Source organism: Tinamus guttatus, unplaced genomic scaffold, assembly GCF_059628265.1.
Source record: "Tinamus guttatus ecotype Peru unplaced genomic scaffold, ASM5962826v1 Tinamus_guttatus_pri_ptg000489l, whole genome shotgun sequence".
Lineage (NCBI taxonomy): Eukaryota > Metazoa > Chordata > Aves > Tinamiformes > Tinamidae > Tinamus > Tinamus guttatus.
The window spans coordinates 2,794,569-2,819,087 of NW_028289023.1; the positions used below are offsets into that span (position 1 = coordinate 2,794,569).

The window sequence follows — 24,519 nt, forward strand, 5'->3', positions numbered from 1 at the left end:
GCCTGTCTACCCCTGCAAGCACAGCAGCGGTTCTTGTTCAGTGTCAGACATCTTCATCTGCTGCACTGTGCAAACTCCAGCCTCTGCAGAGGTCTGGGTCTCAGAGGGAAGGGTAATTAAAATGCATAATGACATAAAAGCTTTGCTGCAGAAAGGAGGCAGGGAGCGCTGGTATTAAAGAGTCATTTGCTGTAGCGTGACAGAAGTGTTCGACCGCGCATATTGCTGCACTGCTAGTGTGCATGTGCTGACATAGTCCTGCAGCTCATGGCAGCCTCACACCTGCCTATCCATGGCTTGGTAGGTTGGTTGCTTAAAACCTCCTGAACACAACTTGGGTGAAATGGTCAGGAAACTGTGACAAATTTAAGATTAAAAGCAACAGGAACAAACTAATTCCTGTAGATGCTCTGGCCTCCCAAAAGATGGGGTATTACTCTCAGCTTGTGCAGAACCAGAAGCTGTCCTGACAAATTTACATTTAATTGAATTCATTTAGCTGGTTGTCACACACCAGAGATCATAAACAAGTGTACTTTTGATTGTATCAGAGATCACTGGGAATTACGGCTTTTGTGATCTTATAAAGCAAAGTATAAGCAGTGTCTTGAATAGATGCTAATAGTTACAAATAAAATAATCTGTGTAAATTGTTCTCTAACTGATTGCAAGTGGTGTACCTGGAGTGAGCTAGAAGGTGATCCTATGGGACAAGAAAATACAAAAGAAGATTTTTCTCAGTCTTGCAGAATAGAGGCTTTGTGCCTTTCTAGCACGAGAGCTTACATGAGATGAAGAGCTCTTGGTCTGGGCTTGTGGTCACAGGAGAGTAAGAAACCACCTGACAATCCTAAAATACCCTAGAGCATGTCTAGGACTGGAGGGCTGGGGAACATAGGTAAGGAAGTGAGGATTAATTCTTCGTGTATGTGTGTGCACCTGCTCATACATGGGCAGCTTTTTTTATATGCATGTTTCTCTTTTTACTATATAGCAGTAAACTGTGTACCTTTCTGTCCGTGCATGCATACATAAAGACATGGCGCGCAATATTATATTTTGCATTTTCTAACTTTTCTACTTGTGTTAATCTAGTGTGGTATTTACAAAGTGTGATGCTGTTAGCATAGAGAGCTGCTCTAGGCTGAACATGGAGGAAAAGCTATGTTTTAGAACATGATTTTGTTAGAACTTGATACCAAAAAGTGTTTAGAAATAAATGCTAAGCAGCAAGTAGTAGCATTTGTAGAGTCACAGGCTTCACAAAGCTGTATTTCATTTTGTCCTCTACTGTTGTTCATTAATGTAAATCACAGAATCACAGAAGGGTTGGGCTTGATAGAGACATTTGCAGACCATCTAGTTGAGCTGCCATCTCAAGCAAGGTCGGCTGGAGCAGGTTGCCCAGGAGCATGTCCCATTCATTGGGTTTGGAATGACTCCAAACTCCTCCTCCAAGGAAGGAGTCTCCCAAACCTCTCTAGGCAACCTCTGCCAGAGTTTGACCACTCTCACAATGCAGAAGTGTTTTCTCATGACCAAGTGAAATCTTCTGTTTTGGTTTCTGCCCGTGGCCTCTTCTCCTGTCATTGGGCACCACTGAGAAGATCCTGGCTGCTTTACAGGCTCCCATCGGATGCTTACGAACATTGATAAGATCCGCCCGAGTTGTCACTCCTCCAGGCTCTTATGTTCTTACTTTCTGAGTAGAATTGCTTACATTTTCCTTTTTCAGTGCTAATGAGTAATAAAGGAGTTTCTCCTTCAGTTGCTGTGTCAGTGATTGACCTTTTTTCACATTTTGGTGATCCAGATGGGAGAAAAAAAAATGAAATTAATATTTATGCATTAGGCAATATTTATGCATCAATATCTATCTAAAATGATTAGTTTGAATTGAAAATTTTCCTAGTGTAAGTTTATTAAGTTTATTTTTCATAATAAATACGAGGCTATTGAGTTTCAGGTGTATTTATTAAACAATATCCAAAATCTTTAGGTAGTTGGACTTTTATAATTCAGCTTATCAAAAAGTGCCCATAATACCCATGATTTTGACATACTTATAACTTTTTGACAAATTATTTTTAGGATTCTTCTTATTATTTTGATTATTTTTAGGAAACTTCTTTTTTCAGGCAAAAAAACAATACTGACTAGAACATATTATTTTAAGTTTTACATTTTTAACAGTCTTTTGATCTTTGCTTCCTTGAGAAATCCCATTTTATTCATACTATCTCTTTTCCCCTTATGACATTATATAAGTGCAGGAATAGTATGAAGCACACTGAAACAAAACCAATATCATCCACCTCGCAGTGACCTGCTGCCTTTGAAAGACTGTGTTAATCCTATGCATTCTGCCCTGTGCCCATAAGGCCATCAATCTTTTGAAATTTATTCTTCACTATGGAGCACTTCATTATGGAGCACTGAATTATTCTTCATTATGGAAGGCCCGAAGCTGTTGGGTAGAGCGTAGGTGAGGGAGCAGAGACCCTGCACCGTGGGCTCCCGATTTCTCTCAGGTCCTGAAGCGCCCTGTTCTGCCTTTTCTTTCTATTATATTCTTACAGATATAAGGAATGGCTGGGGACTGCGGGGGACAGATGCACCAGTATGAGGGAGCGGAGGCTCTGTATATGGTGTCTCCGCCTTTCTCTGGATCCCACAAGCTACCTATGCTGTATGTACAGTGCTTTTATGTGGTGTCTCTAATTCCTATGTAGTCTTATAGTTATTGCCTGGCTTCATCCTTATAGGTATATTATGTTAATAATATTTAACTTCATGAGAACCTAAAAATATTCTAAAGGGTTTCTGCAGTGCTCGCAGAAACCAATGGTAGTATTTCTACCTTTTTTTTTAACCCCATTCTGACTGAACTTTTAGCTTATTATTTTTGAAGCTCAGTGCACTATCTTGATGAACTGCATTATAGTGAGCTTAGTAACACATGATAAAATGTGAATATTTTCGAATTTTTTTTTTTGGTATAAAATACAGTTGTTAGCAGCCATTGTTACAGAGGCAAAATTCTTCTTAAATTTCCAAAAATTAATTAAAAATATGGTTTAACATTAGAGTGCCAGTTATCTTTTTCTAGCAAAGAAGCTAAAATAAAATTTGATAAAGTTAAAAGTATTTAGTTGTAGCTTTGAGTGGTATAATGGGCAAGCTGAAAATACAGTTCAAACTGAAAAGCTAAATACTCCAGCTCTTGAGATTTGAAATAGCTTAATTATATCAGTTGCCTGTTCCACTCTTATCATCTTCTTGAAGCAAATAAACACTTCTGCATTTTCATCAACATATATCAGATCTGTTTGGATACTGAAAATATACTTCACTTGGGGTTCAGAGCATTTCAGTGTTTTAAAATTCTGCCTTTCTGATCAGAAGAAAGTAGATAATTTATCTAATTTAATGCCAGGAACATATTGGAAATTAAATAGAAAAGTAAGAAAGGAAATAATATGGAAGACAACAAACAAACAAAAACCTGGAATAGTAGAGGAGGCTATCATCACATTCCTTAGCAATTAAAATAATGTAGATGAAACTTCTGATCTTAATAAAATTTCCTGGGAGACATCTTAAGGCACAAAATATCAGAAGTAAAACTGTCACACAGGCTTATCTTTTCATCACAGTATTTTTGCCTATTAGAAGGTAACTTGTGTGTTTGTGCCTTATTCAGCTGAAATACTTGCTTTTTATTAGCCAACACTAAAATTACTGAATGAATTTACATAACCTGGAAGTTCCCCAGATTTTCCTTCAGCAGTTTACTGAATTTTATTTTGCTTCCCCTCTTGCACAGGGTCTGTTCTAAGACATTAAGTTTTTAGTAGTGGCAGCGTAATGATGAACTCCTCATTCTGACTGTTTTTGTAAAACGAACAGGAAATAGGAAGGAGAGGAAAATATGAATAGGCCTTTCTCCTACTGAGCAAAAGTGTAACAGAAGGTTTTTGTGTCTCTTTAGGTGGTCTTGTTATCATCAGCAAAAAGTGTCTGTCTTTGGGTGATACTCTACATCCACATGCACAGTGTTAGTATACATACAAGGTTGGATAATTATTTTCAGATAGTTACTAAAGATTGGATAATTATTTTTCCCAGGCAGAACATGTGGTGTAGATGCTCAACCCCCCGTCACTTGGAGTGGGGCATTGGAGCCCCCCCGCCATGTGCTCAAGGCCATGTCCGTTCCTCCAACTGCTCTCCGAAATGGAGCACCCATCTTACAGATTTTCTTCTATTATTCCATATTATTCTATTACTCATTATTTTTGTTTAATGCAATAACTTCTTTATAACTTGGCTCAATTTCTGCAAGACTTGGGAGGCTTGTACTCCATCTCTGATCCATATATGAGGTATTTTTATTGCTTATAAAGTGATGTTCTGTGTGCTATTCTTCTAAACTTAGCAAGTAAAGGAATTGCATGCCTATATAGCATGAGAGTGAATCTGAGAAAGTCACAAGTCCTCATCTGATTCAGGAGTCTAAGGTTGTAATGAGCCTCTTGGCCACTGCTCAGTCACCAGCACCACTCTGGACAGCCCTGCAGACCTCTTGTCCCAGACTGATTGGGACTCCTCTCCTACAATGACTGCCTCAACGAGATGCCTGTCTCGTTTCTTTCATTCCTGAGACCTGTAGAGCCACTGTGGTTGCCTTAGGGAATTGTGGCATGAATGTAAGGCGGTATGTTGCCACTGACGAGCACTGGCTACCAAATGAAAGCCTTATGTCTACCTCTACCTCTTATTTCAACTTAAGCTAATGGTCTCTCCTACCACAATGTGTCACTCTGCAGAGCCTGGCTCCATCTTCTCAGCTGCCTCCGCAGGTGGTGACCTGATCCCCCGAAGCGCTATCTTCTCTGGGCCTGCTAAGCCCACCACCACCAGCACTACCACCAGCCCAGTTTCCCCAGCCTCTCACACACCAAGTGCTCCAACCACCTTAGTGGCCCTCTGCTGAACTCACTCCAGTTTGTCAATGTCTTTCTTGTGCTGGAGGGCCCAAAACTGGACACAGTATTTTAGATGTGGCCTGAGACGCATGGAGTAGGGGGTGATAATTGCTTTCCTTTCTCTAAAGTTACTGTTCATACAGCTGCCTGTACCCAGAGGACACCCAGGGCCTTCTGAGTAGAGCTGCTGCCACGCAGGCAGTCCGCAGTCTGCTGGTGCCAGGATGAGGGTATGCATGGAGGATTTCTAAGAGGAAAATCTTAGAAATCTCTGAAATCCTGTGGAATTTCTAAGATGAAGACTGCTCACCGTTCTTGAGTGAGCTGTACACTGACGTGAAGGTATTGTGCATATCTGAGAGCTGCCATTAATGGGAAGTAACTTTTCTTTCTTTCTGCATTTTGGCACGCTGGAAGGCTTCTAAGAGTGTAGAAAAAAAATGCATTAATTTATAAATGGTTACACTAAACATAGCACTTTCAAACTCATTTGTTTGAATCACAGTATTCCAAGCTTTTAGTTTTTATTGTTTTGTTGTTGTTATTGTTTTCCACTTCTTTAGAATTAAAATCATGCAGTTTTAGATTAGTACACAAGAAGTGTGGACATGAATTAGGAAATACAGTCTGTTTCATTTAGCTAGAATATTGCTGTTACTTCCCAGCTGTGCTGCTATCATGGTAACTTTTACACTAAATGATTATTTAATCATAAAACCTGAAATTCCTAGAAGTGTCAGGGGAACTGTATACATATTAAATCAAGAAGTTCTTTAGCACCACTGCTTAAACACAGGACATTTATAAGGGAATAAAGATCCCTTGAGGTTCCTTTCATTTTCTCTGTAGCCTGGATTATTCCCTCCAAGTTTTATCTCTAAAAGTACTTTCCATTACAAATGACTGTTTTGGTTGAAGAAGTTAGAAGTAACTTTCTTCCTCTAAAATTTCATGTATTAGAATTTGATATTCAACAGAGTTGTTGCTAAAGACTCTCTGTAGGTATTTCCTTTCTCAGGAGAAAAACACTAAACTGTAAGTCTGGATTCTAATACTATATAAAAAAACAAAAAGGGATGTTAACCCTTTGTTTCACTTGTGCTGTAGTTCTAAAAGAGCTTTTCTGAAAAGTAATCATCTGGGATATCTCTTAGGATATTGCTTTAAGTTAGTTATTAATTGTCAGGAAATACAATGTATATGGCTAAAGCTATGCTTTTTTTTTTTTTGGCATTTAGAATGCTGCCATAGAATTATGGCATATGTTATTATCTCACCTCTTGTACTATTGAGTGAATGATAAGTACAAACAGAAATCTTTCCTCCTTTCTATTCAGTAAGAACAATAGTTTCACCAATGTATTTTTTCCCTAAAACTGTGGGTATGTTTGCATAGAAAAATGACCATTTTTTTTTTACGTTGAATGTAAAATGTCAAATTCATTTTTCTTCTCCTCTTTGTATGCCTGAGTTTTTTGGTATAGATTCAGTTTCTGAGGAGGTTCTTGCTTCCACATTCATGAGCTTTCTCCTGTTGCCTGATGGTTTTAATTTTTGTTGCAACAGTGTAAGGTCATAGTTGTGCAGGTGGATGCAACAGCCAGTCAGATCAGGATCAGAACAAGGTACTGTGAGTTGAGGTTTGTGTAAAATGAGGAGCTGTGCAGAAAGATGGAGAACACTGGTACAGACTGCAGCAGAACAGTAAAATATTGTGGCAGTTTGTTTTTGAGCCTTTTCCAAGGTGAATTACTGTCACTTAATTCTTGGAGATTAGTTGTAGAAGTCTAGAGGTTATACATGTGCGGATCCCTTTGGACTTTTCTTCTTGAAATGGAAAGAGTACAGTCTTCCTTGGCCAGATGCACATGGGCAAGCAAGCTTTTGCCATCATAACTTTTTGGGTATGGAATAGCCTGGGGAAGGGAAAACAATGTCTTGACAATCCGTGGCTGTTTGTTCTCGTGTTGCTGGATGTTCTTCAGTGATCTTCTCTGGCATTATCACAGATTTTCCTGGGTTCATCTTTAACCATCTTCTAAGTGCAGTATGATTTTAAATAGGTATTGAGCAAATGGAGATAACTGGTGGTGACAAGCAGAAAAGTTCTACAAGGTGGCATGTCCTATCTGATTTGATGTAACTTCTTCCAGTTTCTCTGCAACTTCTTAAAATGATAGGAAAAGTAAGGCAGACAAAAACTTGACCTCTGTGGAAACCTGCAAGATCCAGATAGAAGAAAACATAAAGTTGTTTTACTGTGTGAAGAAAGAAAAAACTATGTTCATGTCAAGGTATTTGTTCACCTATTTATTTTGTTCAAGTTCGGTAGTATTTAGTGAATAAAACTATTTGTGGAGGGAGATGAAGAAAAGCATTTAGAAAAGTGGTAGTGGATGTATTTGTGTTAAAAAAAAATCAGTCACTGAAGTACACTGTCTATATTTACCTTCGCTTCTGAGAAATACAAGTTCCAGGTGTTGAAAGCTCATTAGCTGTATGGTTTGAGGGTTTCTTTCTCTTTTAAGAAAATATTGACTAGTTCTGTGAGACCTTGATGGCTTCTTTCATGTTCCAAATAGTAAGTAGTAAGAAAGTAGTGATAAGCACAGAAATGGACAATTGCTATTATTAGGGAATCAAAGTGTTGTAACTAGTGTTGCCATGATGATTATGGCCTAAGTTCTTGGAAGAATAATATTTCTAGTCCATCTTTTGGCTTTTTATTTGCTCCTGAGCCATTACACATGTAGGTGATTATATAATGTTTGCTATGTTGAGTATTTATTTTCTGACTTTAGTATGCAGTGCCAGTATTATTTCATAATAATGGTTTACGTTTCAAATATGTCCAAGTAAAATAGCATGTATTATAGTTGCAATTTCTCTTCTAAATTTCCTTAGGTTAACTAAAGAAGATCCCGTTAGCAGAGGGTCTTAAATGGGTTTTCTAAAATTGATGAGAAACCAGATGTTGAAAATCAACGGTTCCAAAACTTGTCGGAAATATTTCTTTTTAGTAGTAGATTTTTTTTTCTATCTGTCTCAAATCTGTCTTTAGCTGGAACTTGTTTATAAAATTTTGTTTATCAAATCTGTGATGTAGAGGATTTTGTGAGCATGACATGTTTGAGCAAGTGTTTTGGGCTTAACCAAAACCAACATGTCTAAAACTAGCATGCTAAAGTTCTAATGAAGCTGCTTCTGGGTGTTAAATGAAAGAAAATGATTTTTGCTTTGCTCTCCCATTTAGTTTCCCTCTAATCTGAAGATTTTTCTATTTCTTTTTCTTTCTTTTGCTAATGCGTTGCATTCCTCTGTTGTTTCAGAGACTGCTTATTCATTTTACATTTAAAAGTGCTTCGGTAAAATATATATAAATTTTCATTCGGAGCAGGGGCCACACTGGATTTCCCCTTCTAAGGGGAGAGATTCTCCCTCCAGATTGCTGAGGCAGGCTCCTTTAGCTTGCTATTGCATTTCATTTCATTCAGCTGTCTGGCCCCAGGAGGAATGAAGCCAGTCTAATTACAGGTTGTTTGTAGTGCAGGACTGAGGGGGACCGAGGGCGCTTTGCTGGAAAGCGTGGGTTCAAGCCTCCTTCCCGTGCACCTGTAAAAGGCCAAGCAGGCAAATTTGCTATAGCAACCATTCTTTCCAGAGGATAACTCCTCCTCCGTTGGGTTCCTGTTCTCAGCTTGCTGTTCCGAATCCCACCTGGGCGCAGGTTTGCTGTGAAGGCTGTTCAGATGCAGCCACGGCAATTCTACCCCAGATGCGGAAACACCGTTTTTGTGACATGCTCTGAGGAACTCGTAACCACCTTCCAGGGATGGGGAGTGTTTCAGTACCTACGTTCAGGGCTTCAGATGGTTAGTCTGAAAAAGGACTAGATCAGTCTTCTCAAAGCAAAGTATTTATTTAGCAGTTCTAAAGCCACAAGGAACAAACAGTTTCAAACCCATCTCCTATGGGCCTGCTTATTGTATATAAAATTCTACCATCCTCTAACTGTGGCTTGCATAAACCTGTCTTTAATTTGACATCTTTCCAAAGTTTCTTAGAGTCTTCTAGATTTAGTTTTATCTGTACCTTTCTTATTTTGCTGAATGTTCAGCTTGGTATTGTGTATAGTTGAATAAGTTATGCTACTATTTTAAAACCTGACTGCTATTGGGATGAACAGTTGTAGCTACAATTTTTAACATGTTTTTAGCAAATCAGATTTCAAAGCTGTTTACTCTCTGAGATGTATTAAGAATACTGAAAAAAATGTTTCAATGTGAAATATTTAATATTAAATCTGCAAAAATATTAAGCTGGGCTGTTCAGAATATGTTTTCTTAACAGCTGCAAGTTATGTGTGCTCACTTTCTATGTAAAGGATGAACTTTCTGGTGGAAAAGTAATGCATGCTTCCTGAGTTCTTCCTGTCGTTGACTTTTCAATAAGCAAAGGCTCTGTAGTTGACAGGCATGAAGTACAAAATAATATGGGAGAGAGAGCTGGGCGCAGTTCTGTTTTTATCCTGTGGTATACAGAGGAAATGCATGTAAAGAGCTCTGTGTTTGCTCAGAACTTGTCAAATACTTATACATTTTAGAGCTGTGCCCCAAATAACACATTGTAGTGTTGTGAACTGCTCAGAATGTTTTAGGAAGGGGAACAGAAGGTTACACAGGTCAACACAGGAGTACAGAATGTTGCTACTCTGTAGGCTACTTTTAGCTTTTTGGGGGAAAGCTTATATAGTAAATAGTAGAGGGTATATAGTATGTACTGGCAAACTCTTCTCGTGGAAATGCCTCTTACTTTGTCAGGATTTGATTGTTTGATAACCACCTGCAGAGTTCTGGACACTGTAATGTGCTTGTGCTGTTGTTAGCTAGCCAGACAGATGAAGTCAAGCACTTCCTGAGAGGCCGGGAAAACTGTCTCCTCCTCACAAGCCTGAAGCCTGTGTTTTAGCTCCCGCTTGACAAATTACACAGTTATGGTGAGAACTGAAATATAAAGAGGGATAAGGACTGTTGAAGTCCACAGGGGGATTTTATTAAATCTCCTTTCAGGTTCATTTAACAGAAGTCTTTTCAGCCGCCTGTTGTGAAGTTGAAGTGTTGTGGTTCTGTGGAGTAGCTGATTTGGTGATTCAAAACCATGTGATTTCTAGGAAAAGTGTGTGTCTTTCTCGTGGTGCTGCTGTCTGTGGTGTGGAGTGCTTTGCCTGTGGAATACAGGGAGGGCCTGCACTCTAACATACGATGATTTTTCCACTTATATTCCAAGTGTCTAAAGTACTTTCCATGACAAAAAAAAAATGTGGCTACAATGGTTATGTAGCCTGTGACAGAATGAACTTGCTGTGATGAGGCACCCACACATGAACAGCTCAATGTGGTAAAGTTAGCTGAAAGCAATGTAATCGGTGTTCTCAGTGTCTTCAATTGCTCATCATATCTAATGCCAAGATATTTAAAGTTTGATATTTAAGTTTGGCTCATGTGAAATAACGTTAGCAGTGACCGGACAGGAGAAAATACCAAAGAAAAGTTGATGGCATGAGCAGTTCTTGACTGTATGGTTTAACACGGTATTTGGTATGTATTGATGTCTGTCTTGAAGTCTTTGGAGAAATTCAGTCTAGGCAATGAAAGGATGAGCCCAGTCCTCCATGCGCAGTCCATCTTGAAACAGACTTTCTTACTGGTGTTCAATCAGTGCCCACAGAATAAGCTGAAGGTCCTGGTAATTAAGCTGCCTGGTTTTTATCCAACTTTAGATTCTGAGGCTGATGTCCGTAGTCAATTTTGTTAGGTAGGGAACTGCTCAGAGATAAAGTTGTCCCATGAATCTGGCAGAACAGATGAGGAACTTATTTATTTATTTACAAATTTTGGTTTGCTGCATGTGAAAGAAATCTCAAGAATTTTTATGTCTCTGTGATTGCCAGAGCTTTTTTTTCTGGTTGTGCATACTTTGAATCCAAGTTGCATAGCAGCATCTTTATGTAGATGCTGTACATCTAGTAGAATAATGATACAGAATTGCAAAGTGTCAGGCATTCCGGATATAAATTTTGTTTACAGTGCTTGAAGATTCAGTTTAGAGACCCTGTCAGGGTTAGATATTCTGCAGATGTACCTTTTTCACAGGACCATGGGGATATGATAGCCTCAGTGATGATGCTTTGTTGCAAATTAGCTCCCATTTAGAGTAACTTGTCTTCTTGAAATAATCTGTATTTTTCCACAAATGATGTATCATAGCAGCAGGCTCATTGGTGTTCACTCAACTAGATGCTCCATGAACGTTTTAAATGTTATCTATCTGGCCTCATTGAACTCTCAGAGGAGGAAGTGGATCTCCTTTCCCTAGGTTCTTCTTCAGTTTTTATTCTTACAGCTCTTCATTTCATTCGGTCAAAAAGAGCTCTGGAAGAAAGGTGGGATTTCATACTCACAAGTAGTAATATCTCATTGCTCCTATGAAACGGGGTTAGTTTTGCTTCAGTAGAAGTTATCTTTGAAATTCTGGATTTTGGAGTGCACAGTTCATTTCACTTCCTTTGGAGAACTTTGATGGAGATGGAGACAGTATTTGCCATCCAGTTTGGAACTGGCACCTGTCCTACCAGAAGTTTCAATGCACCATGTTCTCACTCTGCTTTTAGTAGAGAAAGTATTTACAGTCTGGGGGAAAAATCACAATATTAAATCACTTTAGGAATCAGCATATGGCTCTACCAGTGAAGTGTCACTCCTGCCGTGGGAGGGCATGGGCAGAGCTCTCGTGGCGAGGGGTGTCTGTGGGGAGGTTGGCAGGCTGCCACAGCTGCGATGGGCAGAGATGCTCTGCATCTCCCTCCCATTTTATTTTCACACTCCAGCCTGATAGTGATGCTGGCAACATTGTCCAGTATCGATTTACACTGAATGGGATGAGGAAATGGTTTCATAACTGTCTTGCTTTCTTGTAAAGTTCTTTGTAATGTGCCTTATGACCTTATTTCTTTGTACACAAATTGCCTGAAGAAAATTATTATTGAGAAAATGGAGCTAAGGGACTCTACAGTACAAATTGCGGTTACTCCCTGTATCCTAGATTGCCCTCTGCCTGGAAATCTTTTGTTTCCAGTTTCTCCTGAAATAAGCACAAGGCACTTCAGAATACAAATGTCAGATAAATTTTCCTTTTTCTCTTTCCTCAACTCGTTATAGTAATCTCTCTTTTATTTAATAACTTATGTAGGAAATTGTCAGCATTTGAAGAACTAAGATATATATATTAGTGCTACTTAGAAATACTGTGCTATAGAATTAGGATCTACTATTAAGATACAGTAGAAGTATATTCACCTACTAGTTTCATAAAAGTACAGGAATTGTAAATTACTTGGTACCTTCAAAACAATACAGGGAGGCTTGTTTGTGGCAAGAAAATTGAAGAAAATGCATGTTGAGAATAGATTCCTTCATTAAGAAGCACTTTATCCTTTTTCTCGGCGTAACTGCATGTTATAGTCCTGATGCCTGTGCTATACAATACGCCACAAAATTCTGTCAGGAGTTTTGGATCTCATGGAAATTTAATGTGTAAGCTGTCATCTGTGTTATAGACAGTTTATTCACCTCAAATTTAGGCAATATAAAATTTACATACATGTCATTTATCACAGAGTAGAGTTTACACCATTTTAAATCATTCACTCCTACATTGGTAGCTTTTGTTGTAAAGGCTCTGATGTTTTTCTCCTAATGGTAATCACATGCCACTAATTGGTCTTTATCTTAAACTTATCCCATGATAGTCACTTGATAGGAAAAAGCTCTCTGTTTTCTCTGGTGAGTGATAACTCTTGCATTGTTCTAAAGAGCCTTTTTTGTGCAATTAATGTTATTTTTTTTTAATCTTTGGAACAAAAATTCTACCATAATAAACGAATTGAGCTCAGCTACTTTTAACCACACCAGCCAAGGACAAAAAGGTCATTTATGCTAGTGCTTCTATATACTATAATTAATCTCTTTCTGACAGCATGGCTGTGAGAAACTCATTACATTCTACCCTGCAATTTAAAAAAAAAGTTAATTCTTTACTTACAGTAAGTAGAGAGAAGATAAAATTAATTTGCTTGCTCATCCTGTGAATTGTTATAGTATTTTCTTTCATTGTGAATACGAATCATTTGGTCAGAACTTTTTAGAGGCTGAACACATTGACTGTTTTTCCTCACATGTTTTCACTGTAGGACGTTTATGATTACATATGAATTTCGTGTCATTATTCATTTTATTATTAGCAGGTTACATTTGTGTGCATGTGGGTTCAGTATCTTGATGATGCTCTGCCTTCTTCTGAGAGCTTCCTGTGTCGGTGTGTTTGGGCTTGCTTGTGTTTCACTCTCCACTGGTGAATTATGCATGAGATGTAACCCTCCATTAGAAGAATTTAATAAAAATAGTTTAGTTTAGCTGAGTTTATTGACTAAGAGAGAAACGTGTACAGTGACTGTCACAGTTTTTAATGCCATAATTGCACATTGGGTGAAGTAAGTTCCTAACCACTGAGTTAGGGTTGCTTTTTGGGCAATGATCAAGTGCTTGAGTGTATCAAGTCTTCTATGGGGTATCTAGTCCTAGGCACTCAGAAATGAACATGTTACTAGATTATAAGGTCTGAAAGACTACAAAGATAATCCATGTAGGAAAATGAATTCCAGATTTAGCACCACGGAGCTGCATTATCAGCATTTGTATACTCTTTAACTTGAGACCCAAATGAAGGATGCAGGAGTGATTATGGAAAGAAGATAAGCTAGTCAGAAGAGGTACAGAATTATTACCAGAAGACTTTATCTCAAATAACAACAAAAAAATCATTTTAAAATTTGAGGAGATGGGCGCTAGCCAAAAGAAACTGAAGTTATTAAAGAAATGTCATATTCCCTGTAACCAGTGACAAAGAGGAAACATTCGATAAAGATGCCTGCTGACAATGGCTAATGAGACAAGGGAATGAGTTTCTAACAGAGAGAAGAGTCATCTTTTGTGTAGTTTGGAAGACTGTTAAATGTTCAGCCCAACTGTGACCTGTGGTAACACCACGGTAGCCATGGAATGAAGTTACTCTTTTGTCAGAGTTTGTCCACACATGGACATGGAGGATATAGAGGGTGTGGGGAGTGAGGGGATGATGTTGCTGTACCTTGGTTTCAGATGAACTATTTATCCATTAGGATACTGTGCTTTAACACACATTTGTTGACTCCCATGTACGCATATATATGCTCGGGCACAGAGGCAGATAGCAGCTGAAACAACGTAGTGATTTATGAGATGGGTTATGATGCTTATTTTACATGTTTCTGTTGTTGCTATTTTAATAAAATCTTCTGAAGTTTATTTCAGATGACATTGAAATACTATAGTTACCATAAAATAGTTGGTAGGAACATTCTGTTTATTTAGAGGCAAAATATCGTATTTGTTCAACAGATTTCAAATTTCCTTTTGTGGGCATTACGAATAATTTGGGACCAAATCCAGTTCTTATTAAATTCTGTAGGAATCTTCCAGTTGGTTCCAAAGGGAGTTGTATCAAGTTGTGTTACAGTTCTGAAGCTGCCAAGGTTTAAAGAATGGACATGGTAGTTTTTGGGTGCCTAATATGGTGAGGGCCAAGACCTCCTTTGGGACACTCTGTATAGTAACACGTATTGCAGTGAAATCACCTCAGTCAGGTTTGGGAACAAGGCGTTAATGGATCCATCTGGTGACTCTTTCAGAAGTTGCTTGCATAATAACAGAGGAAATATCAGGAATAAGTAAGAGGACCTCAATCTGTGAACAACAATACTCTTTACATGGTGGAAGGAGAGGGAGGAGGCGGCAGTGGTTGCTGCCCTACAGCAGGTTCATACCCTTGTGCCCTCACCCAGCCCATGGAGAGTGTTGGATGATCCTCGTGGTCTGTGAGTAATAGGAGAAACGTTCATGGCTCCAGATCACACAGGCATAACACAGACTACCAAATGCAGGAGTGTGAGTAGGTGAGGGTTTTTATTAGCAGTGTACCGGGGATGGTGGCCATAGGAGAGCCTAGCTAATCAATCGGCTGTTAGAGGAGAAAGTAGAATAGCACCTGCCCAATATGTCTTGGAATATGAGCAAATTTGGAGAGAGAAGAAAAAACAGTTAGGAGGGAAGCTGTTCTACTTGATACTGCCTCTGAGAGCAAAGATGTTCCAGGATAGGGAGAGGAGGGATGGCTTCAGTGACAATTACCTTGGGATGGCAGTGCTTGTAGGTTATAGGAGGGAAAAGAACTGGAATGAAAAATTAGAAGGAAAGGCTCTAAGAGGGAAGATTACAGTAAAATGAGGACTGCAGGCATAATCTCATAGGGACAGAATCTAGAGAAAAGAAGTTAAACAAAACTGGTTGTTCCTTGAACAAACAATATAAAAGGCGCAAATGCAAATCGTGACAGCCCAGAAGGAGAACAAAAAGCACCATAAAACTGACTAAATTTTAAGCTCTTTATAATCAAGCATAAGAAAGAACCATATGGAAAATGAAAATTCATTTGCATTATTAAGAGGAAAGAATAGTAAAATAATCTTTCTGTATTTGCAACACTAATCTGGATTATGGAACTAAGAGGATGCTTATTAAATTTGCAGTTGTCTCAAACTGAAAAGGGACTGCAAGTACAGGATTAGATTTTTATTTTGACATATTGGAGAAAAAGTCTGGGGAAATAGGTGATATTTAGTAAGAATGGGTGTACAGCACTACACCCAGAAATAGCAATACCTAGCATCAGGGAGAGCTGGCTAAGCAGGGATTTTTGAGAATGATATACAAGTCATGAAAATTACACGAGTAAACAGTATCAAGCTGTTATGAAAAAAGGCAGGGATGGATAAAGAGATATATAGCCCTCAAGATGTATAAAGCAGAGTAATTCATCTGTCCTACTTAGTATTCTGTTCAGCTGCAGTTCTGGGCATCCCCCTTCAATAAAGGCAGGGATGGCGGGAGGGTACAGACAATAGCAATGAGATTGAACACGTAAAAACCATGGCTTGTGAGGAAGGATGTCAAGAATCAGAGTTATTTATCCTAAAAAGTTAAGTGTTGGTAGGATAAAAAAGGTTTCAGGAACCTAAAAGACCCGAATTTATGTAGATGAAGCGAACAAATGATCTGTTATCTGTATCCAGGATGGATAAGCCAAGACATGGTGTGATTAGATTGTAACAGGAATGAATTAGTTTAGACACGAAAGAAAATAAATTCTTATGTTAAGGTCCAGCCATTTAGAACATGTTACCTGGGAGATTGAGGAGTATTCAGGGCATATCTCTTAAAACATAAAAAACATGTCAAAAATGACATAAATGTAGATGTTTTGCCTGCAGTGCGGAGATTACCTACTATTCTCCCTGTGCGCAAGATCTTGGAAATTCTCTGTTGAGCTCATTACTATGTCACATGATTCATTTTCTGTTCTGTAAATTGTGCAAAACGTTATGTTACTTTCAGTTCAGATTATACTTTTTTTTTTTTTAATTTCAGTGTGTGCAGAAGCTTACAATCCGGATGAAGAAGAGGATGACACAGAAACCAGGGTATTTAAATAGGGCTTTGAAATAAATACTTATATTTTCAGTTTTCAAGCATTATAATTAGGAAAAAAATAGGACTAATTATGTAAGTTATATAACCAGCATTACTATTCCTTTCTGAAATCATCCTTATTGTAATATCTTTTAATAATCTATGGGGTTTTGTTCTTAAAGGCACATTAAAAAAACTCTCTATTTTCAGTTTTAGAATGCAATAGTTTAATGAAATATATTTTATTTATTTATGTTTAATAAATGCCTTTAAGAGGCATTTAAGTATTTTTAATATAAAGTAGCATAGAATGGACTTTTGAGGCAAGTATAAATATCTATTTTCTGGTTTATAAAGTTTTCGTAACTTTTTCATAAAGATTATCATCTACTATCACAGTTTTGGAACCCTGCATACCATTGTAAGCATGTGAATTGATTATCAGTGAAGCTGTTAATTTATGTCGAACATATGCTGGTAATTTAGTAAAACCTATGGCTCACTCAGAGGCTGTGAAGTCTGTTGTTTATTCTGTGAAAATAATATTTTAAACAGAGATATTGAGAATGGTTTGCAGAAATGAACCGAATTCTACAAATGAGAAGTTCTTTTTAGATTCAGTAGAGCAGTATTTTCTTATATTGTGGGGAATAGTATCATCATTGGGTATTTATGCAAATTCTGAAGATTTTGGAGTGGGAATGTTGTCAAACAAGTCTAAAATGTTATGTAAAATGCTTAGCTGTATTAGCTCAGACTTTCAACTAATTGCTGCTATAGAATGACCACTTTAAAGATTTTTCTGTTATATTCTTCAGATTATTCACCCTAAAACAGACGATCAAAGAAACAGACTGCAGGAGGCTTGCAAGGACATCCTCCTTTTTAAGAACCTCGATCCGGTAAGAGATTCCTTATAATGAAGAAGATCTTGCAGTGCTGGTGATAATTGAGACTCCCAAGTTTTGTGTAGGAGTTTATAGACTTTTGTAAGCAGCTATGTATGCTTTCTTGACCATTCCATAAACTGCAAAAGTGACTTTTTTTGAAGTCACGTCATATATATATGGGTCTATTTTTAAGTACCATGATTTATAATAATGAATTGAAGTACATTAATATATTTGTGAAGTTCTGTATTTTGTTGTGTTCCTATTTTGAAATGATATTAACTATATATTAATATATTGGTAAATATAGATTTGTCAGTTAACTTTGAATTCAGTATTTTGTTGCTTCTAGTTATTTTGTATCATTCAAAAGTGTACTGAGCCCTCCATCAAATCTTAAAATTACCTCCAAAGCCTGCAGCTTAACTAGAGATATAATAGTATAAGCAAATTATGAAACAGAGGGGAAGAGAATGGTAATAGCAAGATGTTTACATTATTATTTCACTTAATATAGACACTGTAAAAACAGTGCAAATAATATTCTTCTGAGAGGATATCTTTCTTCTATTGCTTATGAAAACAGTAATGAACTTTTAAGAAAGATTAAGTGCAGTGAACAAATGATCTGGACAGACAAAGGTCATAATATTACAAAAAAGCACAGGACTAAGTGAAAGGCAAGTATATAAATCAAAGCATGTACACTGAGGTTGGGATGACTCCCAAATACCAAATACTTTCTCAAGAGAACTGATTTAGGGCTGTCAAAGGGGGGAAAATGGGGAAGATGGAAGCAGTTATATAGACTTTTAAGCATGAAAAAATTAAATTTCATTCAAGAAGGAGCTAATGGAAGGGCCAACCTGCAGCTCTGTTTGAAAGTCAGGTGCTATTATGGCAAATGTGATTTAATCCATCTGCTGGTTCTAGCTCTGGGCTTTGGCATATGGGAATGCTGAGCTGAAACCCAGAGTACTCATACTCACAGAGACATGAGGAAAGGTGAGCCAGAGAGACCCATCAAGGCCATGAGTTAGAGCTATGAGAGGATATCAAGGGTTTTAACATAGGTCCCAATGTATGTGCGCTCTTGGGATTCCAGGGACCCTGGTGCAAAGGATTTCCTAACTCCTATATGGTATCTGTTTAATGGGTAGTTAATCAACTGTTCCGCTATAATAAGCTCAAGCCAAAGTCATCTGAATACGTCCCTTCCACTCTCGCATTATGTTTATACATAATTTTGTGCACACAAAGTGGCATCTGAGCATGTGAAATTGTTTTATTATATCTCTTCCTTATTAGTGTTGTGTCCTGGCCCCAGTTTGGCTGGTCAGGAGTTAATTTATCCTGCTAATGATACTTCGACAGACCCTTCTTGTTTAAGTCTGTGAGCACTTAACTGTTATGAACCTTCAGACCCAGTGGTTTATTGTGTGCTCCTATAACCTGCCTTATCGTAGAATCATAGAATCATAGAATGCTTAAGGTTGGAAGGGACCTCTAGAGATCATCTAGTCCAACCCCCCTGCACACACAGGGTCACCTAGAGCACGTGGCACAGGACTGCATCCAAGTGGGTTTTGAAGATCTCCAGAGAAGGAGACTCCACAACCTCTCTGGGCAGCCTGTTCCAGTGCTTTGTCACCCTCACTGTTAAAAAATTTTTCCTTAAGTTCATGTGGAACTTTTGGTGCTTCAGTTTGTGGCCATTACCTCTAGTTCTGTCGGTGGCCACCACTGAAAAGAGACCAGCACCATCCTCTTCACTCCCTGCCTTGAGGTACTTATAATATAATGAGTCTTGATACTCATCTGGGCCTTCTTCTTTCCTGAGTTTACCCAGTTTCTTGGGAGTATCTCCCATTTGTACAAATCCTCTGGACAAGATCCATTTTGTCTTTTGCTGAGCTAGGTCTTCTGTCTATTTAGATAGATGTGCTCATTAGAGGAGATGTTCATCAGCCACTCGGTCTGCAGAGTGGGTATCTATTGGCTTCTTATCATCTGTGTTGCAGTGTTGTGGAGTCCTGCAGCATGAAGCTGTTTCAGTGTAGACATTTTATATAGCTTTTCTAAGGAATTTGAGGACTTACCTCCCCCATTTGTGGAGGCGATCTCAGAACTGTTTTGGTATGTTGGCATATCATCCCTCTGATGTTTTGATCTTCCTGAAGCCCTTTTTTTCTTTTTTGCTTCTGAATCAGTTTTTTGTAATTGTTATTAGTTCCCATAGTCTGTTCCACATGTTTGGCTAAAGACTTCCTAGCCCCTTCATGGGGCTCTGCAATGCAGCCATCCAAAGCCTGGAAATCTCTTCCTGAAATCTCCAAAGTTTTCTCTTGTTTACCTGCATTCGCTCAGATTGTCCGGTAGCTTATGGACTCTCTTTCTTCTAGTATAACTCCTCCACAGACAGCATTCTGGAAAGGCAAAGAAAATGATTTTGTAAAGGAATTATTATTATCATTAATAATAGTAATCATTATTATACATTTTCTAATGCAAGGTATTGGAAAGCTACTGGGCTCTGAAGTTAGCAAGGGTGTTGACATGCAGCTTTCTTCAGTCTGGTTGCCTCTTCAGTGACACCAAGATCTATGGCTCCCCAGAGGAGACTCTGCTGCCCTCTCCCCCTCTTCCCCCCTGCTCTACTTCTGTTCAGCGGCTCAAGAGCTTTGGCAACTGGAGTTGCAGTAATTTAAGCATTCCCACCCCAAATCTCTACCTCACCTCTGCCTCTCCACCCCAGAGCACAAGTGAGTGTGTGCCAGCTGCTGCAGTTCCCTGGTATATTAGCAAGAAACCCCCTTCGTCTTGGAGAAGTATGGAAGAGAGGATCTTCAGCTAAAGTCCCAGGAACAAAAATCCAAGCTGTGTATAAATAGTGTCTGTCCCTCCTCTTCCCTTCGCACATACTTTTTTTGTTTTGTTTTGCACTGAACTTCAACCTCTTCCTGTAATAGTTCAGTGCATGGAAAACATACAGAGCTCAGCGAGCGGACATTGGAGAGACAGTGTAGAGCACTTAATGGCTTTTCCCTGATGGCCTTTTAGCAAGTGTCAAGCAGCATTCCCAAATACAGCAGGAGAGCCGGCCCTAAGGCATGGTAACAGTTGTGCTCAGTGCGTGATGCAGAACAGAGCTCACATTTTCATAAAATGTTATCCCACCCCTAACATATTTGTGTTTTAATGTGGACGTAAGGATAAGATAAGGGTATCATGACAGCAGGAGAAGTTGCAGTAATGAGGAGGCGACTTAAAGTACTGGTCAGCATTTTAATTAAAGACATTGTGTGGAAAGGCAGGAGCCTCCACATAAAAGTGAAAAATGGCAGAACCATTTAATGTGAGACAAAATGTAAGAGAAGAGCTGCAGATAATCTTCCGACTTTGAGACTAAACTTAGACTGAGCATATTTATGTCTCGAGTCTGCGTTTACCTGGTAAACACTGCTTTTTTAGCTGGTAAACACTACTTTTAAACACTGCTGTGTTTAAATACCCCATAGTTGAACTTAAGGAAAAATATCTATAAATATAAATATTGGCTCTGGTTGAAAATGAAGTATGTTACAAAGGAACACTAGTTGTGGTGTGCAATTCCCTAAGTGGCAGTTTTAAAAGCCAACTGTTAAATTCCTAATGTCTGCAAAGTTATTTGAATCATCCTGGAGCTTCCTTTACTTTTGGGGATTGATGAGTGTGTGACTGGTCAAGGTCAATGGCAATTGGGCAAGGCACCCCTGAGTGAGCTCCTTAAAATAAAAAGCATTTTAAAAAAATCAGTATTTTAATCTTTTTTCATCTTTCTGGTGACTTAATTGGCTCCTATCTGGTTGCTGTCACTCAATACTGTTTTTAGCTTTGCTAGAAGAAGAATTTGGATTAAAACATGCATGTGCATTAAGATGATGGGGAGAGGAGTTTGCAGGGCTCTTCTGCTCCTTCATAGATGACCAGATCAGGAAATTTTAACTCACTCGTCCACACAGTTTTGCTCCTGGAATTTTTCCATAAGTAACTGCAGGAGCAAAACTGCGTGGACAGGTGAGTTAAGAGGGGAAAGCGCATTCCGATGTCTGCTTCCCTCTCCCTACACTCCAAATCTAACCTGAGGATGGCCATGCCTCTTCCAAAACACCTTCTCCTGTTCTCCTCTCAGCACAGCCTCTTCCTGGCAGGCCGTGGGGCTGTTGTTCTTGATTGCCTCACACCATACCCCTTTGTGCTGGCACCACTTTCTTTCTCCCAGCGTGGCAGAGCGGGTGCTGGCCGGCTTGCTTTGTGCACACACAAAACATATTCCCGTACCTTCACGTTCCGGATACCAGAGTTACTGGTGATGGAGTCAGAAGCGCTTGTTTTCACACCTCTCTCTGTAAAGCTTCTTTTCTTTCTCTTTGACTCTTTCCCCTCTTCTTCCCCTGGGGATGAGGCAGCCAGGAGAAAACAAGCAGATAAGCAGATGGGCCGCTACCAAGAAGCCTCGAGCTGGGTCGCTGCTATCAGCTCGGGGTCCGTGCGTGCAGCCAGCGGCTGCGTTATCGCTGCGAGCGGCAGCAGCAGCTCATGTGGGGGCCAGCACGGCCTTCCGCATTTCCCTTCGGCAAGGCAGTTCAGAGAAGACTTGGTCCTTTGTTTTTTTTTTTTTTTTTTTAAAGGCAACCTCTGCTGGGGCTCTTTAATGACAAGCTCTTTGGTTTGTCTGTTAAGGGCAGCAGTTAAAAGCCTGGGGGGGCTGTACTTGCACTTAAAACCTCGACCCTTTTTGTAGCAAAATCTGCACGCAGGCTTAAGTGGCCTGTTCTCTTTTAGGGGAGCTTTATTCTTGGGCGCTTTACCCTGTTTATGGAGACTATTTCAAATAGACTGTTCCTTTTCTAAAAGGTAATAAATTATGCATGTTCTTCACAAGTATGTGAGAGCAATTTCTGGGCATATTGCCAATCATTCACCTGGAGAATTAATATGAGAGAGCACAAATATTGATTAATCAATTAGTATTGATTAATTCAAAGGATGGTGAAAGAAAGAGTAATATAACATTTCATGAATAGTGGACGCCTATGCTTAACACTAAATTCTTCCATGAAAAGAGTTGCTAGCAGATGATTCTCATAATAATAATGATAGCACAAAATATATAATTATTATGTATCATATGGTATAATATTACCATATAATTATAATTATTCTCTTAAGTTCTTAAAAATATTGGTGAAGAATTAGGACCACAGATGTTGGAGTTATTAAGGGGAATACAGATTTTATCCCAGCAATCCTGGAGAGGGCTCACAGTGCCTGAATGTGTTATCACTCTGCCCTTGCAAAATTCCTCCTGAAATAATGGGTTTGCAAACTAACAAAACTACACTTAATACTTCGCTTTTATCTATGGCAGAGTTAATAGTTACATCAGATCAAGTAAAGAAGAATTGCCTCAGTCTTGCCTGTGATCAGCTGTTAAGTGTGTTCTGCAGCAGCACTGGCAAATGTGAGACGCCTTCACTTTTGGCTTAAGAATTTTATCTGTGCTGATGACAAGCTGCATTGTGCTGGCAAGCACAGCACTGACAGTACTGGGTTAATCTATAGAAACATCTACAGAGCGTGGTACTGAATTCTAGCGTAGTGATTAAAATTCTAGTGATTAAAAACTCTTCTAACTTTTGTAATATTTAGCTAGAATATGTTTGATTGTCTCTCTAGTTTTTATTCTTTCACCTCAGAGAGCTACGAGTGTTTAACCCAGTGAACACAGCTGCAAACTGCAGTAGGCATTTGTGGGTCACACAGTGAGTAGTTCTTGGGTGTCTTGGATGTTGATGTGTTGCCTTGGTAGTCATTTCCAGGGTTTTCTCACATTTTAAAGTAGAGTCAAGACGGAATAGCAGCAATGTTTCAAGGGTTAGCAGCACAGGCAAAGTGTATTTTTCTTTTTTTTTTGGCAGCAGCAGGGTAAGTTATGAGGAACCAGCAAGAAGAGGACTCATGGTGGTCAGGAGGAGGCTGCTTGGAAGGACCATGAGGCTTCAGGAATTCATGTGGCAGATTTGGAGGGGCTGCTGGGGAGAGTAAGAGAGAGGATTTTGACAAGAACTGATAGGATCAGGTAGCATTTGGGTGGTGGTGTGGGCCAAACACCTCCTCTCCATCCTCATGCAGGTAATTAGCCCCATCTCTTCCTGCCCTCAGCGCCTACAGCTCCTGGTAAGGGGTGAAAGGCAGAACAGAACAGAGCTGAAGGGAGCAGGGATTTTGCTGACATCTTTACCAGACTTTCACTCATCCCTGAGAAGAAACATGACATGTTCATCTGGACTCTAACAGTGGCAACAGCAGAGGCTGCTTAAGCATCAAGAGGCTGCTCTGACATTTGGATTAATACTCCTTTTTTCTTTCCTGATTTCCCGGCTTATGTTTTTTTCTGGTTTTTCCTCTTCTTTTTCTCCCTGCTGTGGTTCTCTGTCTGATTCATATTAGTATTCTGCTTGGTTATTACGTATTAATTGCTTGATACATGTTGCCAAAACTGAGGAAAAGGTGGCCAAGAGAAGATCAGTTTAACTTAGGCTCATTTGAGTAAAGTAGTTGTAGGTATAAAGAACAAAGTGGCTATGAGAACTGAGATTTGGGGAACAGAAGAAATGAGGATTAGCTTTTGTTCATAGGTTAGTCTTAACAGCTGTGTCTCAGAACATCGTAATTTTTACAACAGTCACATGAGATGGGGAAGTCTTGTTATTACCATTGTGTCCAAGGAAATCTAAGACTTGTTTTGGTTATACAGGATTTCTCAGGTCACAAAAAGGGAATTATCCTTTCTAGTAGGCAGCACTCTAGCTGCTCACTCATCTTTTCTCTTTCCTAGGGTTGCCAAATGTAAATCCTAACCTATCACCCAATACTCCTGGTACTTATTCATCCACCTTAATAGCACTTGGAGCCTACCAGTACCTGACAGATTCCAGTGATGTCTTGTGTTTCCTGTGAGAAGCCACATCACTTTAA

General features: G+C 39.0%; 1 protein-coding gene across 1 annotated transcript in view; it reads left to right on the plus strand.

The window, feature by feature from the left end:
* The window catches only part of PRKAR2B (protein kinase cAMP-dependent type II regulatory subunit beta), a 77,226-nt gene that overhangs the window by 39,526 nt on the left and 13,181 nt on the right, over positions 1-24,519 (plus strand). The window contains exons 3-4 of the mRNA XM_088533226.1: positions 16,568-16,620; positions 17,428-17,511. Of these exons, the coding sequence (XP_088389352.1) occupies positions 16,568-16,620; positions 17,428-17,511 (137 nt within the window). The remainder of the gene's footprint in view (positions 1-16,567; positions 16,621-17,427; positions 17,512-24,519) is intronic.